Consider the following 16,208-nt stretch of genomic DNA (forward strand, 5'->3'; position numbering starts at 1 on the left):
CCTGCTGCTCGCGATGGAGGGTGTTGGCGAGCCTGACTGCCCCAGGTAGGGAGGCAGCACCCAAAGCACTAGGAGTTGTGGAGCAGCAGGCAGCACAGGGCTCTGTCTTGCCTCGCAGAAAGGCTGTGGCAGGCTCAGCCATGCTGGGCTACTGGTGAGCAGATGCATTTGCTGCACAATGAGTTACTCCCTGGCCATGATCTGAGCTCCTGGCAGGTTGCTGCATGCTTTTAAACACCCTCTGCTTCTCTAGCATCCTTGTAAATTGTGTGGAAAAATGTTTTGGGACCCTGATGGGCAGAGACCCCAGGAGTTCTGGCTCACCCTGCCCTGAACTCACCTGCCTTGGCAGGGTCACGCCAACAAACTAGCTAATTGTAACCAGGATGAAAACCGCAGTGGGGAGAGGGGGGGCTGCTAGGAGGCCAGAAAGAGACAGACATCTGCTGCAGGAGTGCAGCTCTGCCAGGCATAGTGCAGGCACGGGAAGGAGGGCCATGCCGGCAGCCCGCCCAAGCCATGTGGGAGTCTGTCTGCAGATGGGTGACAGCTGGGGAAACTGAGGCACTCCTCAGCCTTCCTCTCCGTCTCCCAGGGTGTGTAAGCTGAGGCAGGCTGGACACCCCGGGGTGGGGGGGGGGGGGCTGCAGAGCTGCCCTGGGGCAGGGGGGCTGGGCCAGCAGGGGAACGTCTGCCATTCCCTGCAGGGGCAGGGTGCTCCCAGCCCACCACCCCTTAGCCAGACCCAGTGGGGGACTGAGAGGGTGTTCAGCCATCTCAGGCCACTACGGCCGAGCCTGCCAAGAAAGGACAGGATGTGAAGGACACAGCCTTCCCCCGGGACCCATCCTGCACACACTTGGCTCACTCGCTGGCCAAGCAGCCAGCAATTACAGGAGGAAAATGCAACCACCTCCTAGCTAATGGGCAATGCATAGGGTCCCCGAGACTGATGGTCAGCCATGCCAGACTTGCCTGCTCTGGCACTGTGGCTTTTGGTGCAGGGCTGCACTGCCTGGGGAGGATGTCCAGCAGCAGCAATGCTCACAGACCAGCCCAGGGCATGAGATCTGGCGTCCCCGGGGGTACTCCCTGCTCCAGAGCTTGCTTTAGAGTCTCACGCATGAGCTGAGTGGGCTGGTCTCAGCCCATGACAATGCCAAGACACTTCTCTCTTTCCAGAGGAGGGAGGATCATGAGGCTGCTAGGTTACTCCAGTTTAGGAGCACTGGGGTGGTTGGGGCTGACAGCTTGCTGAAACCAGGGGCCCCCATGCCCTGGGAAAATCCCCGGGATCCCTTTGTCAGCCCAGCTGCAACACCCCAGCTCTAACAAGCCGCTAGTCCCAGCCTGGGGACAACAGCCATCGTCTGCCAGACAGCAGGGAGCTGGCATGACAGACACTCGCTGCAGATGCGCAGCAGCATGAGCAGCTAATGATACCAGGCCGTCAGGGAGGGAGCAGGTGATGATCAGCAGCCGAACCACGGGGGGCCTTTGGGCTGCTCCTGGGCACCAGCTTTGCTCCCTCATTAGCAGCTTGGCACAGGGAGCCACACTGGCTCCCTGAACACAGCAACAATCCCAGCACCTCAGAGGCACAGTGCTGAGCGTGGCAAGGCCTCAGGGACACAGAGTGGCTGAGGCTGGCAGGGACCTCGAGATCATCCAGTCCCCTGCTCAGGCAGGGGCAGCTAAAGCAGGTTGCGCAGGACTGTGGCCAGTCGGGTTCTGAATATCTCCATGGGTGGAGACTCTACTACTTCTCTGAGCAGCCTGTGCCAGGGTTTGATCATCCTCACAGTAGAAGGTGGACAGCCCTTTGCTGGACTCTCTCCAGTATGTCCATGTCTTATATTGGGGAGCCCAACACTGGACCTAGCACTGCAGCTGTGCCTGATCGGTGCTGAACAGAGGGGAAGGATCACCTCCCTTGAGCTGCTGGCAATGCTCCTCCTAAGGAGGCTGGTGGCCTTCCTTGCCATGAGGGCACACTGCTGGCTTGTAGTAGCCTTGCTGCCTGCCAGGATCCCCAGAACCTTCTCTGGGAAGCTGCTTTCCAGTCAGTTAGCCACCAGTGTGTGCTGGTGGGTAGGGTTATTCTTTACCAGGTGCAGGACTTGGCATTTCCTTTTGCTGAACTGGCCCTAGCCCCATCCCTGCATGCTCAGACAGGCTCCTTATTCCTCCTAGGTCAACACAGATAACCCACCACCTCCAATTCCTGCTTGTTGGGATGAACCGCTTGAGTTTGGAGGAGCTGGTCCTTGGTCCTCTTGGATACCCCTTCTCACCAGGACATGGGATTGTCCCAAGCAGATCCCTGAAGAGGCCAGTGTCTGCATTCCTGAAATCCAGGGTTGTGGTCCTGCTTTTTGTCTTTCCTCCTTCTCTCAGAATCCTGAGCTTCCCTGGCCAGTCCTTCCTTCCCTGTGAGGCCCAGCAGAGCAGCTCTCCTCAATCACCCATGCCCACAGTTGTCAACATGCTCCAGAAGCCTTCTGGGCTGCTTGTGCTCTGCTAGGCTGTCCCTCCAGCAGATATTGGGGGCATTCCAGCTGCCCACAAGAACCAGGGCCTGCCGACATGGGGTTTCTTCCAGATGCCTGAAGAAGGCAAGATGTGTGCTGATCTGGTGGCATGTAGCAGACACCCACATGGCTGCCTGCTAACCCTGACCCATCATCCACCCCTCAGCTGCCACATCAGCCATCATCTCCAAGAAGCTGCAATCCTGTAAGTGCTCACAGCCCACCCCCCCACTTGCCCGCTTCCCAGCGGGCCATGAGAGCTTGTCCACAACGCTGTCCTGCAGGCACTGCCCTATCTGTGCCCCTGTGATGAAGTGACCCCACTTCAGTCCTGTATTGTTGGTAACAGAGTTCCTGCTGTTCACCTGCCCCGAGCCCTTTGTTTGCCCACCCCATCCCCACTTGAGTGAGGATTTTCCCCTCCCTTGCCGTTCCAAGTTTAAAGCTCTCCTTACCAGGTCAGCTGCCCTGCTGGCAGAGGTCACCTGAAGATGACTGGAGAGTGTTCCCTGCACCTCTCATCAGCAATGAGGGCACTGAATATACGCCATAACAGCAAGCTTTTGGGTGGACCAGAAGCCATCCTCCTGCTGCCAGGAGTCACCAGGACAACCTTCACCATTGAGGGTGTTTCCACTTTTGAACCTGGCAGGTGCGTGCTCTGCGCCCATAGTGGAAAGTTTGGGCTCTTGTAGGGTCTCAGAGATGATCCAGTTGATCTCTTTCATGCCCTCTCTGATGCCACACAGCCTGCTGACCTCCTCCAGCAGCTCCTCCACTTGGCAGCACAGCTCCAGGACGTGTACAACCGCACACTTCTTGCGGGCTGTCAGCCAGGTGCACCAGCCCCAGCAAGAGGCCCCAAGCACCCTCTGCAGCTCAGGGCTGGCCAGGCTGTGTCCTCCAGCATTGCAGGAAGAGTTGCTCCAATAGCTACTGGGAACTGTGACTTTTGTGTGCCAAGGACATGTGTGCTGCTCTGAGAAGAGGTGCTGGCACTTTTTTTTTTTTTTTTTAAAAAACACCAAACCACACAAAACCCCCCAAAACCCAAAACAGCTTACCTTTCTGCACAAACTGCTGCCTCCATCAGCTGCACTACAGTACCTGTGAGCTAAGCCTGGCTCTTATATAGGCTTCTGCCTTACACTGTCTAAGGGATGCTGGCCCCTCCCTAACCTGGGCTCAGCTGGAGCAGGGGCTTCAAGCACTCCTTCCTCAGAGGCAGCTGGGAGACCTCATCAGAATCAGCTGGAGCTTACTAGAAACTTGCCAGAAGTCAAGGTCTCCTGTGGCTCTCCTTCCCTTATCCTTGTCATTTCCTTATCCTCTTCCTCATCCTCCCCAGGTGGCAGCAGGCACACCCCCATGTTCCCCAGAGGGTTCCCAGCAGTCCCCCAATGGTCCCTGACAAAGTGTCCAGAAGACCAAGAGCATCTCAAAGAAAGTAGAGCCCAGAAACTGCTGTGCCAAGTGCTATGTCTGTGGCTGCCTCTGTTAGCTGTGCTCCCCCACACCATGATAGGGACCAGAGGATGCTCCCAACCCCCCCCCCCCCCCCCCAACCTCTCCTAGCCTTATCTCAAGAAAAGTAATTTTCCTCCTCCCGGAATAAACAGCGCCAGCCATCGATCTGCTCTGCGGCATTGTTTGCCCCCGGCCAGCTCCGCTTACAGAAAAGGCCATCGTCAACCCAAACAGACGCTTCCGCTGCAACCCAATCCTGCAGCTGGGGCTGGGAAGAGGAGCCTGCAAGGTGGCTAGCAGAGCCCCTCAGCACCCCAGGGGGGAGCGAGGCTTCACCCCTGGTCCCAGCACCTCCACAGGCCCTATGGGTTGGGGGTGGCTCTTGGTGCTGCTGGACAGTGCATCCCCCTCCCAAGACCCACACAGCCAGGCAGGCTGCAGAGTGACATGCCCTTGGCCTCAGGTCCCTGCATGGTCCCCAGCCCTAGGGTGGGGAGCTGTGGACAGCCCCCACGGCTGCTGCCAGGGTGCCCCAGCTCCCAGCCAAGGCAGGTGAGCAGGGCCACAGGATTTGTTCATCCCAGATGGGCTTGGCCATGGTCCTGGGAGCTCCACACAGCACTGCTTGGGGGGAGCAGGGGAGCCGGGGCAGAGGAGAGGTGGCTGGCTGGCCGTGTAAGGGGGGTCCTGGGCTGGCGATGGCCTGCGAGGTCCCACTGGCATGGTCAGAAGAGCCCAGCCCAGCTGCCACCCCACGGCCGGGCAGAGCAGCCCGCTCCAGCAGCAGGGCCCATTAAGGAGGTCGGCCCCGGGCCAAAAGCCCCCTCCCTGGCTGGTTCCCGCAGGGACCTATTTTGGGCAGGAATGAGGAAGCTCTTCATTCCCCTGCTAAAAATAGGGACCTTCCTCAGGGGCGGGTCACCGCGTTCACACTGGAGAGGGGGGGGGCGGTGTCAGGCAGGAAGGGGTTCCCGCAAGCCCTGTCCCGGGAGCGCGGGGCCAGCACATACACCCCCCCCCCCCCTCCGCCTTCGCTCCCTACCCCCGGGCCGGGGTCCCCGCCTCGCCCCGGGCAAGCCCGCTCCCACCGGGGTGGCCCTCGCGGCCACGGGACCCTCACGCCCACCTAAAGCGTCGGTCCTCTCCGTGTGCGTATGTGTGTGTGTGGAGTGGGGGGGGGCTGTCGCAGCGGCGTGTGCCCTCGCTATAAGGGACGCCGATGCCTCCATCTAGTGGCTCCCGCTGGCCCTGCCGCCGCGGCGGAGACCTGGGACCGTCCCCTCCCCTCCCCCGGCCCGGGACCCCCCCAGGCACAGCCCTGCCGGCCCCCGGTACCGCCGGCCCCCTTCGCTGCTCCCGCGGGTCCCCAGCACCCGCGCAGCCCTGCTCTGCCGGCAGCAGCCTCCCCAGAGGGGTGCCGGCACCCCAGCGAGCCCGGCACGGGTCCGGGTCCCCCCCCCGCCGCCCCGAGGAGCCGGCGGGACCTGGCACACACGCAGCAGGCACACGCGTGGCTGAGGAGCCCTTTATTGAGGGTACGGTCGAGGACCCCTTTAGTGAGGGTGAAGGAGGAGGGGGAGGCGGCGGGGCGGCCGGAGGGCAGGGAAGCGGGGCTGACGGGAAAGGCAGCTGGTAGCCCTGGGGCATGCCAGGGCCGCGGCGGGACGGGCCCCTTGCCGTGCCAGCGGCCAGGTAGCCCGGGCTCGCCCTGCGCGTGGGAAGAAGCTGGCAGCACGGGCCGGGGCTCCGTGCCCGTGCCAGCAGGGCTACGCTGCGTGCCGAGGCGAGTAACATACGACAGCCAGGTTATTGCGGCTCCCTGGCGCGGGCGTCTTGCCCCAGAGCCGGGTGCCCGAGATAATACTTCGCTCTTACGCAGCGCTGCTGAAGGGATGCGCCCCGCCACCCCTGGGGTGGCAGAGGGGCCGTGTTCCTGCCCTGCGCTGGGCGGCAGCGGCGGAGCAGGGCGGGGGTGCCGGTGTCCCGGCTCCCACGCGGCCGGACCCTGGCACCGCTCTCCCCGGGGCGCCGGTGGCTGGGAAGGGGCACGCGCCCTGGCCCCGGCCGCAGCCGAGGGCAGCCTCAGGCGAAGACGGCGGAGTTTTGCCAGTAGGAGTAGACAAGGAAGCCGGTGAAGGTGCTGTCTGTCTTGACGCTGGCGTAGAAGCCGATGTAGTCCCCCACGCCCACCTGCACCCACACCTCATCCTCGGGCTCCAGGCGGACCAAGGCCCCCCCCGAGAGCGAGGTGGGCTTGGGCCAGTTCCCGTAGTACTGGAAGAAGGAGGCGACGGACTGGCCGTTCTTCATGATGTCGAACTGGAGGCTGGCACGGTAGACGGTGGCGTGGACGGCGAAGTAGTAGAGGCCGGGCACCTCGCAGGTGAACTTGCCTGTCGTGGGGTCGTAGTGGCCCTGCTCGTTGATGAGCACGACGTCGAAGCGGATGGGCTGATCAGCCAGCGGCGGGCTGCGAGACTCGGAGCGCTTGGCACTGAAGGCCGAGCGGGGGGCCACCGCGCACTCGCCCTGCGCCCCCTTCTCACCGTGCAGGCCATCCACGCCGGGGCTGCCCACCTCCCCGCGGGGACCGGGCGCTCCTGGGGCAGGCGGGAGGGGGACAGGGTTACCTCTAAGCCATCGCCACCACCACAGCCCACTGCCATCCAAGCCTCCCCCAGGGCCTCTGCCCAGCCCCAATCCCTCAGGATTACAAGCCTTCCACAGGACGCAGGTGGTGAATACCCACCAAGGCCAGTGCTCTGCCTGGGGAAGCAGCACAAGTGGGGAAGGCTAGGTGCACGTGATAAGTGGGCACAGTGACAAGAGAAATCCCCACAGGCTGGGAGAAACCCCAGCCCAGGAGCCAGGATGGGGACGATGCAGCCATGTTCCAGGGACAGCTTGGTGGGCCCTCGTAAAGCAGGGGGTGGAAGAGAAGGATGGCAGTGGGGATGGGCAGAAATGCAGTTTTGCCAGTGGCGGGGAGCCGCTGCCTGTTGCAGGAGCACAGGGTCACCACAGGCAGGACCGAAGGGGCGGTGCTGGCATGAAAGGGGCACTTTTGCACGATTCGCTCTTGGTTTGGCAATGTGGGGCTGTGCCAGCATCCAGGGATCACCCCCTGACATGAGGGCATTCCCCACAGGCAGGGAAGAGCAGGTTCCCCTCCCCAGCCGGGATGTCTCCTTTCTTACCAGGAGGGCCCATCTCGCCCTTCTCTCCCGGCATCCCCATTGCCCCGTCCCGGCCATCTCGTCCATCTCTGCCTGGCAGACCCTGGGCCCCATGCAGGCCCGGCGTCCCTGGGATGCCTGGCTGCCCTGAGCACAGCCCAGGGATCTTGTTGTCTTCGATCTGCAATGAGCTGGTGATGAACCCGAGGAGGAAGAGGAGGAAGAACTGCTTCATCTTGTCTGCCGTGGAGGGGCTGGAAGGGGGCAGAGAAGGGTAATGGCTCTGGGGACCTCAGCGAAGAGGGCTGGGAAACATGGTTGCAGTGCTCAGCAGGGAGCGGGTGCGAGGGGTCAGCGGGGGACTGTTCCTCCCTTCTTTCTCCCTTTGCCTTTTCAGTTGCTCCCTACAGCAAGGCCTGACCGCTGGCCGCACCTGCCGCAGCATCCCCATCGCCGGCTGTGCTGCCGCATTGTCCTGCAGCCCACTGGCGCGCCCCGCGGTGGGACGGTTCGTGGGAGTGCTGGGACCGGGGAGCTGGGGGGGGACCTGCGGCACGTGTGGGAGGCAGTAGCTCTGTGCGTGCGGCTGGGGGCTGTTCGGGGTGGGAGCTGCCACACTGGCGGCGTGCCTGGCTATGGGTGTGCGTGGGGGTGCCGGCAGGGGACTGTTGGGGTGTCAGCTGGAGGGCAGCGGGTGAGCTGCAAGCTGGGCATGGGGTGGGATTGTTGCATCCAGGCAGTGCGCGGCCGGGCAGCAGCTCGGGGAGCGTGGGGCTGCGTCGTGGCCCAGCCCTTGGCAGCATCCCTGCTGCCGGTGGCTCCGCTCCACGCCCGGCCGACTCCCTGGGGCACAGCTGTCTGGGGCTGCAGCATCCTCAGCAGTGCCGGACCACCCCGGTGCTGGGGACCACCCTGCTGCCCGGGCTGCCCCCAGCCCTTCCCACAATCAGCACAGCGAGAGCGGAGCCCCGCGGCTGGCGCTGGCCCCCTCCCTGTGGCCTTGCCCCAGCAAAGCCGCTCTCTTCCCCCTCCTGGACGCGACGGCTGCAACAAAGAGGAAAAGGAGGAGAGAAGTGTCTCTCCTCCGCCCAGGCGCTGAAGCCAGGACCCCGGCGAGTCCCAGCTCCCCCCAGCGTGGGGCAGACAGAGCGGGGTAGCCCCACTCACTGCGATCCTGCGGCTCCTGCCCCGGCGCCTTGCTGCTCTCCGGCGTGGAAGGGCTGCGGCTCTTCCTGACCACTTCGCTCTGACGAAGGCCCTAGGAAAGGCAGCCTCTCCACCCCCCCCCTCCTCCTCACGTCTCTCCTCCCAAACTCCAAAGGAAATCAAGGGCCTTGGGAGCCAAAAGCTACAAGACAAGGGGAAAAAGAAAAATAATCCCATGGTGTCAGAAGTGCTGTAAGCAGGGGGAAGGGAGAGCGAGACAAACAGCCTGGCAAAGGGAGAGGAGGCACGGGCTGCAAGCCACCTCGGCTGAACACGTCTGGGCACCCAGGCAGCAGGACGGAGGGAAGGGAAATGGGAGGAAACAGGCAGCAGAGTGAAAGCGGAACAAGAGAAAGGCCAAGGGAGGGAAACCCGGCAAAGGCAGGCAGGGTTGGAGAAGCAGAAGGGAGAGGGAGCCCTTGGGGCATGCAGGTCCCTTGACTGGCAGCCTCGGGGCTGTCCCTGGCAGCAGGGCTGAGGCAAGGGGTACAGCGGGGCGCACGCAGGCTAGCAGTGCCAGCCCCAGGAGCACCCACAGGGAGCTGCAGGAGCCAGCCGGGGGGTGCAGACGTAGGGCCCAGGGGCAGCGTGTGGGGCTGAGCGGGCAGGGATGTGCCAGGCAGCAGCAGGCAGGTGGAAGCGCAGGCAGAGCAGCACTGCGGCCATGCCAGGAAGCAGGGCTAGCCCTAGGTGACTGCGGGGCACGCGGCAAAGCTGGGACTGTGCCGGGCTTTCGAAGGCTTTTGAAGGCGCTCCTAGCTTGCCTTTAACTCGTTCCAGCATTGAGTGCATCCAACGGACACAGTCAGATGCCGGGTGGTGGGGCGGTCCTGTGGCTGGGGGGCAGTCCCCGTGCCCCGCAGCCAGCTTGCAGCAGCTGGGACATACGTAGAGCAAAGGAGCCAGGTGGGCTTGAGCTGCGAGGGCAGAGTGGTGCTGACCTGAGTGGGTCCTGCTCCCAGTAACCCCAGCCAGGCAAGCCTTTCCCATGCGCTCAGGGCGGCTGAGGGCAGTGGGAAGCATGGCAGCACTGCTGGCTTTCTCCTCCCTGTGCCGGTGCCCGCAGCAGAGCAGGTGACATTGCCGGCTGAGCATTCCTGGCCCAGATGACCAGGGCCAGCCTGCGTGCTGGCAGGGAGCTGCCTGGCTTCTCTCTCCCAAGGTGTGAAGGGGCTGTTATTTTTGGCCAGCTGCGAGCTGGTTTGTGGCCGCGGGATGTTGCCAGGCCTGTGGCCATCAGGGTGGCCTGAAGCCAGCACAGCCAGCTCAGGAGCAGGGCCACAGCCTTTGCTGGGGCAGGATCCCCTCCCTGCACCATAGGACTGTAAGCCTCACCCCCTCTGAGACCCATCCATCTCCCTGGGGCCCTTCAAGCCCCCCAGCCCATCGGGGGTACAGCCAGCAGCCCGTTCCCCCCTGCAGACAGGCAGTCTCAACTGTGCCCCTCCATTCCTGCTCAGACTCCCCACCCCAGCCCTGGCTTCCCTCCTTTGGCCCATGGCTCATTTTCCACTGGGATCTGGCAGGACCCACACACAGACCCTCCTCAAATAAGCCACCTGCTCCATCAGGTTTGTCAGCTGCTCACGCTGTTTATTCTGCTGGCTTCAGGGCTGCGGGACATGGGCAGCCCTGGGCTCTTCTGCCTGCAGCCTGGTTCACCTTGGCCCAGCCTTGCTCCATTTGGGGAGCATTAACCCTTCCCCTGCTAGGCTAGCAACTGCCTGAGGGCTGTGAGAAAGAGGCCATGCACAGCCTGGAGAGGCTGAAAGAGAGAAGTGGGCTGGGAACTATGCACAGCTCTGGCCAGCACGCCCAGGGTTGGCTAAGGATGGGGAGGCAGCGCTCAGCCCTTTTGCCACCGTCCTGCTGCTTGGCGGGGGGACTTTGTGTGGTATTCCCAGCACAGCTCCAACCTGTGGGCACAGCCTCTCCAGCGCAAGCCTTTCCCTGTAGCAAGGCTGGGAAGGGGCACCTGCTCTCTAAGGACTTGGTCCTGTGGGCGAGCCCCTGGCATCTGGGCACTGAGCTGAGCGCTGAGCAGAGGGGCAGGCGAGGAGCCAGGCAATGGGGTGCTGCTGATGGGGGCCTCCCCAGCAGCTGGGTATTTGCAACAGGAGGAGGATGGGATGGACATTTGGGGTGGAGGAGCAGCTCTGGGCAGGCTGCTTCAGCCCCTGGTCCTCTTCTCTTGCCGGGTCAGGGCTGGAAGCACTCTACGGGGTCGTTGGAGTCGGGCAGGATGTTGCAGTTGATGGGCCAGAGGATGCCGAGGAGGCCAAGGGACTGCTGGCACCGCAGCTCGGCAGCCAGGCACACGGCTCGGCAGGGCTGCAGGACACCCCCATCTGGGGTGCACTTGGGCACAAAGAGGCTGCAGATGAGGAGGCGGAGGTGCTGGTAGCAGGCGAGCTCCATCAGTGTCTGTGGAAGAGTGGCAGTGAGCATGGCACCGTGTGGTGTGGTGCGGGCAGACCCACGTGCAGCCCCCAGGCAGCTCACCTGGTAGTCCTGCAGCACCTCAGCGGCTCCCTCCTGGTCCGGGATGGCCAGCCAGATGTTGGGGAAGGAGGTGGCATTGTAGCCTAGCCCCAGGCACATCTCCACGTCCACAGGCTCACAGACAGACCCTACCACAGGGTGAGGTGCTTCACTTATAGCAGGAGTGATGCCCACCAGGTGTGCCTCAGGCAGATGTTAGCCATGGGGCAGCTGCCAGCATGTCTCCCATGTCAGGTGGGCTCAGGGGGGGATTGAGTGCTGAGTGGAGCACCGGAGGGTGGCACTCACCAAAGGCCGGGTAGGAGACACCAGTGCAGTTCAGCTCATCGGTGCCATCAGGGCAGTCATGCCAGCCATCACACACAGACTCCAGCGCCTGGCACTCGCCATTTCCACAGGAGAACTCTGCGGGGCTACAGGTCTCTGTAAAACAAGAGGAGCCAGCGTGGCAAGGCATGGGCTCGGGCATGGGCACAGGCAGACAGCAGGCTGGCTGTGGCCTCGGTCATGCCGATGGTGGGTGGCCTCCCTGCTGGGAGTCAGCCTGTTTCCACGCTGACCACTCCTGTCTCTGCTCTTTTTGGTCACTGGCTGGGGGACATCCAGGTGAGGGGTTGCAGAGCAGACACAGCTGATACGTGACCATTGCTGGCCCAGCTTAGGGAGATCCCAAATTCCCTGAGTTTTTTTGGGGCAGCCCTCAGGTGATGGATCGTGCCAGGGTGCAGGTGAGCCCTTCCAGGGCACATCCCCATGGCTGGGATCAATAGGGTTTTAGGGTAATTCAGGTGAGAAGGGACCCCAGGGGCCTGTAGCCCAACCTACTGCTCCAGGCAGGGTCAGCTATGGAGCGAGAGTGGTTTTTTCTAGGGCTTTATCCAGTCTGGCCTTGAAAACCCCCAAGGATAGTTACTGCACAGCCCCTCTGGGCAGCCTGCGCCCTTGCTTGGCTACCTACTCTCTGTGGCATTGTGGGCTTGGTAGGTGGCGAAGAACCCGTTGTCTGCTACTCCCTCGTCCGCCACGAAGAGGACAGTCATTACATGGCGTGAGGAGGTCAGGGTGGGTGGCAGCTGGTGGCCGCAGAACCTGCCGGGGTTGTGGGGAGCAGGATGGTGTCAAGGTGGGCAGCAGGGCCGAACAGCACCTCCCCAAACCCTCTCCTCCGGTGGCTCCTCCTCACCAGCCTGCCCCGTGCCTCAGTTTCCCCAGCTGAGCCACGGGATCCCAGTGCACCCAGACTGGTGCAGCAGGGCCAGAGATATCAGGGGTGTGCCTGTACCTGCCCATGAGGCTGGCAGCCCCCGTGCCTGCACTGTCGTGCACCTCCACGAAGTCGAAGCTGCAGTCCTCGTGTGACTCCAGGCTGAAGTTGTGGAAGTGTAGGTCGATGACGTGGCCCACGGGCACTGAGATCTGCCAGAGGCACAGCTGCAGGGCAGGGGGCAGCCGGCAACACCTATGAAACCGGGCAGGGGCACCCCCAGCTCTCCCTGGTGGGGGGTGTTGCCTTCCTCCCTGCCCGCCCTCACCCTCGCCCTGCTCCCGCCTCTGTCTCGCTGGCATCCCTTCTCTCACCTGCTGGTGTGGGTATGGCTGGGGATGGCTCGGGGTGGAGAAGTGCCCCTCCAAGGTGGTCAGCGGCCCCCCGCACTCTGCAGGGACACACACACATGCAGCTTTACACCCTGCCCCTTTCCCTTCACCCCATCTCCCTGCTCCCCTGCCCCTGCCTCCCACTGCCCGTCACCGTGCCCTCTGGCCAGGTGCCACGGGGGCTGCAGGCAGCGGGACTGGCCCACCTTTGTGTTTCAGGCTGCAGTTGGCCTCATCGCTCTTGTCCGCGCAGTCGTGGAAGCCGTCGCAGACGAAGCCCAGGTGGAGGCAGAGCCCCTGGTCACAAAAGTGCTCATCCCAGGCACAGCTCTCTGCAGCGCAGGCAGAGATAGCCAGGCTGGTGGTGGTGGCCCACCAGGTACCCTCCCCTGCCCCAATGCCCCGGGCGTTACGGGAGACCGCCCTGGCGCTACCCACTGCCTGCCTGCAGTGAGGAGTACCCGGGGGTGGGGGTACTCACTCTCACTGGGAGCCACGGCGCGGTAGCGGGCGCTGAAGCCTGGGGCGCCCACGCTGCTGTCGGAGACAAAGGTGACGCGCAGGTGGTTGGAGTTGGTGTTGAAGGTCGGAGGGGCCACATTGCCGCAAAACCTGGGGGTACAACAAGGGGCGACAGTGCTCACTCCCGGAGACGGTGCCCCCTCCCTACTGCACCGCCACAAAGCCTGGGTGCAAGGGGCCCTACCTGGATGGGCCCCCCCGAGCCGGGGCAGGATCCGTGCCACCGGCCCCCTGCTCTTCGTAGAGCTCCACACGGTCAAACAGGCAGGAGGCAGTGCCCTCCACGCTGAACGTCTCCATCTTCAGCTGGATGGCGAGGCCAGGGCCCACCTCGATGCGCCAGATGCAGAGTGCGTCGGGTGGGTAGGGGCCAGGGTAGTTGGGAGAGCTGAAGGAGCCCTCGGGGCCCCGCAAGGTCCCACCGCAGGCTGCAAGGGGCAACAATGTGGGCATGAGCTAGTACTGCGGGGCACCACTGTCCGGGCACACTACTCCACTTGGGACTTACCCGGTGCTGCCGTGCCAGCTGTAGGCAGCCAGCTCTGGGTTGGAGTGGCAGCTGTCTTGGGGGCCGGGGGGTCCCTTCGGATGGGTGCTGTAGTGATGGAGGCAGCGCCACGGGCGGGCAGGGCTGCGGCTGGAGCGCCGGGTGGCTGCGGGGATGTCAGCTCTGTGCCCAGGGAAGAGCAGAGACAGCTCAGCCCCAGCAGGGAGAAACGGCTGCAGTGCAGGGAGGGGGTTTAGGAAGCCCAGCCAGCCCCACGGCCTGCGCTCCCACCCTACCCCATACGTGTGCAGGTCCCAGGGGGATCCCACATAGCTCTCAGAGGGCCCAGTGACCTTGCCACATCCCAGGGAGGTGGAGATCCCCCTTGCTCCTGTGGGCACCCTCTCCCCATGATGGGGAGACCCTGGGAGGTCCTGTGTAGGATGGATGCCCTCACTGTGCCCCCCTCCTCCTCTGAGCTGGTTCTGTGTCCCCCACCCCACAGTCACAGCCCATCCCCCATCCTTCCCTGCTTGGGCACTCACGGTGGATGACAATGCCCAACAGGAGGGCGATGAGGAAGAGGAGGATGGCACTCATCAGAGCCACACAGAGCCAGGTGAACTTGCAGTCGGTGCGGTACCGCCAGCCTGCCTGGCCCCAGAGCTGCCGGCCTGCGGGAAGGCGAGGAAAGCGGGCAGAGCCGGGGTGCTGCTAGCCATACCCCTACCCTGCCAGCTCCCTGCACAGCTGGCTGACCCCTGGCTGGGCACGTCCTGACCTCTTGTCCCCGGGGTGTTAGTGGGTCTCCTAAGCGGCCCCAGAGCCCAGCGGGGAACTTGCCCCACCACCCCGCTCCCAGACCCACAGCTGCTCCTGGCAGCCCCACAGACAGGGGCGTGTGTACAAACCCCCAAGCTGGTACCGAGGCCGTCCCGGGGCGATGCAGAGATGGTCCCATCCTCATCTGGCAGGTGCTCGGTGCTTGGCGCTGCCTGGGGCTCCTCGCCCTCGAAGACAGGGTTGCAGAACTCAGTCTGCAGGAGAGCGAGCGTGGGTGGCACCACGGGGAGTACGTTGCGGGGACCCGTGGGTGGCTAGGCAGGGACCCCTAAGTGGCACCCACACCCCCAGCCCTACCTTGCTGTGGTTCAGAGCCTCAGGGCAAAGCGTGATTTCGGTGAAGTCTTTCATGGCAGCGGGTGATTCCCAGCGCAGCCTGGCTAAAAGCCTCCCCAGCATGCTCTGCCCCCCAGCAGAGCCACCTGCCCCACCACCTGCCCCTCCCCAGCTGCCCCCATTGGTGCCGGGGTGGCGTGGGGACCCCCGCTCCAGGCACCGGGGCAGAGGCGGTGGCAGCGCCAGCTGTGCCTACACGTGCCACCCCAGCACCGGACCCCCAGGAGCCCCGAGGGCCATGCCTGCAGCACCGTGAATGCGGGGAGCCCCGGGAGACCTGCGGCCCCAGTCCCTTCTGCAGGCCCCTTCCCCCTCGCCTGTTAATCCAGCTCAGCTGAGGATGCCGAGGTCAGGCTCTGGCACAGAGAACCAGCGTCTTAAAGGGGAAGGTGTGCTTGCACCCGTCCCGCTGGGAGCCCGTCCCACCAGGGACCCTGCTTTTGGGTGCATGGCGGCACCGCTGGTTTGCCTGCTTCCTCCGGGCTCCCCGCTGGCACAGGGCGGCACTGAAGGGACTGCGCTGGGGAGCCCGGGCTGAACGTGTCCTTCCTTCCCTTGTGCCTCCCCAGCACTGGGCATCTGAGCCCCACCACCTGCACTCCTGCTGCCCCTTAATGCCTCGCTGCCCGTCTCCATCCCTAAGCAGGGGAGAAAGGGGCCATTGTTCAGGGGCTTTGCGGGGAGAGCATGGGCACTGGGGAGGTCCGCAGGGCTGGAGTGGGAGGAAAGGCTCCCTCTGCCTCCGGGCCCTGCAGGTTGCTGGAGGAGAGGGACTGCTGCCTGCACTCATGTCTCCCTTGCTCCTGGCAAGCCCTGGGGCACGGGTGCTCCTGGGCCTCTGGAGCCATGCACGGGCAGGCTGCTCCGGCACCGGTGGCGGTTTCCCTCCCGCTGCTGGAGCCACAGTCCTTCATCTGCCCACCCAGAGACACGCACATGTACACAGCGCTCTGTTCAAGCTAAAATTTATTCCTGCACGAGTCTCCCTTGTACGAGACACTTCCCACCCATCTTGCTTACACAGTAAACAAGCCACCTGCCAAGCAGCAACGCTGCCCCAGTCCGGTACCTGCCGCGGGCAGCCCCTCCATCCTGGCCTGCCCTCCCCTGAGCCCCGCCGGGATGCCCCAGGCTGGGCGGGATGCTCATGGCGTGAGAGTGCTCAGCCTGTGCCCGCAGGGCCAGTGAGGGCGAAGCAGGACGGGTTGCTGGGTGGGATGTAGCTGCCTGGCGGGCTGGGGCTGGGATTGTGCTGGGTCAGGCCCATCTCTCCTCCCATTGCACCTCAGGCAAGGCAGGATGGGGAGGAGAATAAATTAGAGAAAAGGCTAAAAAGGCCACTGGCATTTGCTAGCTGGAGGATAGAGCAGCAGGGCAGATGGGGACGCGCATCCCCAGGCACCCAGGGGGGCTCCTGATCGCAGGAAGAAAAAAGCCCCAATTGCAGATGGTCTCGGAAAGCCACTGTCCTCCCCTCCCTCTGCTCCACAGGATGGACATTCCTGTGCAACCCCAATGGCGTCCCGCTCCCCTAAATGGTTT

The 16,208-nt window shown here is 63.7% G+C and overlaps 2 protein-coding genes across 4 annotated transcripts; both read right to left on the reverse strand.

Annotated features, from left to right (window-relative positions):
* Positions 1–5,507: 5,507 nt before the first annotated feature.
* Positions 5,508–8,899, reverse strand: C1QTNF5 (C1q and TNF related 5). The gene is made up of 3 exons (XM_069788033.1): positions 8,342–8,899; positions 7,196–7,428; positions 5,508–6,598 (listed from the first exon to the last, which is right to left on the reverse strand). Exons 2-3 carry the CDS (start codon positions 7,407–7,409, stop codon positions 6,081–6,083), a joined length of 732 nt encoding a protein of 243 aa, XP_069644134.1. The 5' UTR covers positions 7,410–7,428; positions 8,342–8,899; the 3' UTR covers positions 5,508–6,080.
* A 1,057-nt stretch (positions 8,900–9,956) lies between these two features.
* On the reverse strand, positions 9,957–15,223 carry MFRP (membrane frizzled-related protein). 3 transcript variants are annotated; one of them, XM_069788028.1, is made up of 13 exons: positions 14,628–15,223; positions 14,413–14,524; positions 14,033–14,161; positions 13,509–13,670; positions 13,185–13,428; positions 12,960–13,090; positions 12,685–12,810; positions 12,461–12,537; positions 12,165–12,298; positions 11,841–11,971; positions 11,171–11,305; positions 10,883–11,010; positions 9,957–10,804 (listed from the first exon to the last, which is right to left on the reverse strand). In XM_069788028.1, the coding sequence occupies exons 1-13, from the start codon at positions 14,727–14,729 to the stop codon at positions 10,580–10,582; spliced, it is 1,836 nt and encodes a 611-aa protein (XP_069644129.1). In that variant the 5' UTR covers positions 14,730–15,223; the 3' UTR covers positions 9,957–10,579. The 3 variants fall into 3 exon arrangements, with proteins under 3 accessions (XP_069644129.1, XP_069644128.1, XP_069644130.1); XM_069788027.1 differs by having other exon boundaries at positions 12,165–12,313; positions 14,628–15,221; XM_069788029.1 differs by lacking the exon at positions 14,628–15,223 and having other exon boundaries at positions 12,165–12,313; positions 14,399–14,498.
* Positions 15,224–16,208: the final 985 nt, after the last annotated feature.

This window comes from Haliaeetus albicilla, chromosome 7 (genome assembly GCF_947461875.1).
Source record: "Haliaeetus albicilla chromosome 7, bHalAlb1.1, whole genome shotgun sequence".
Classification (NCBI taxonomy): Eukaryota; Metazoa; Chordata; class Aves; order Accipitriformes; family Accipitridae; genus Haliaeetus; species Haliaeetus albicilla.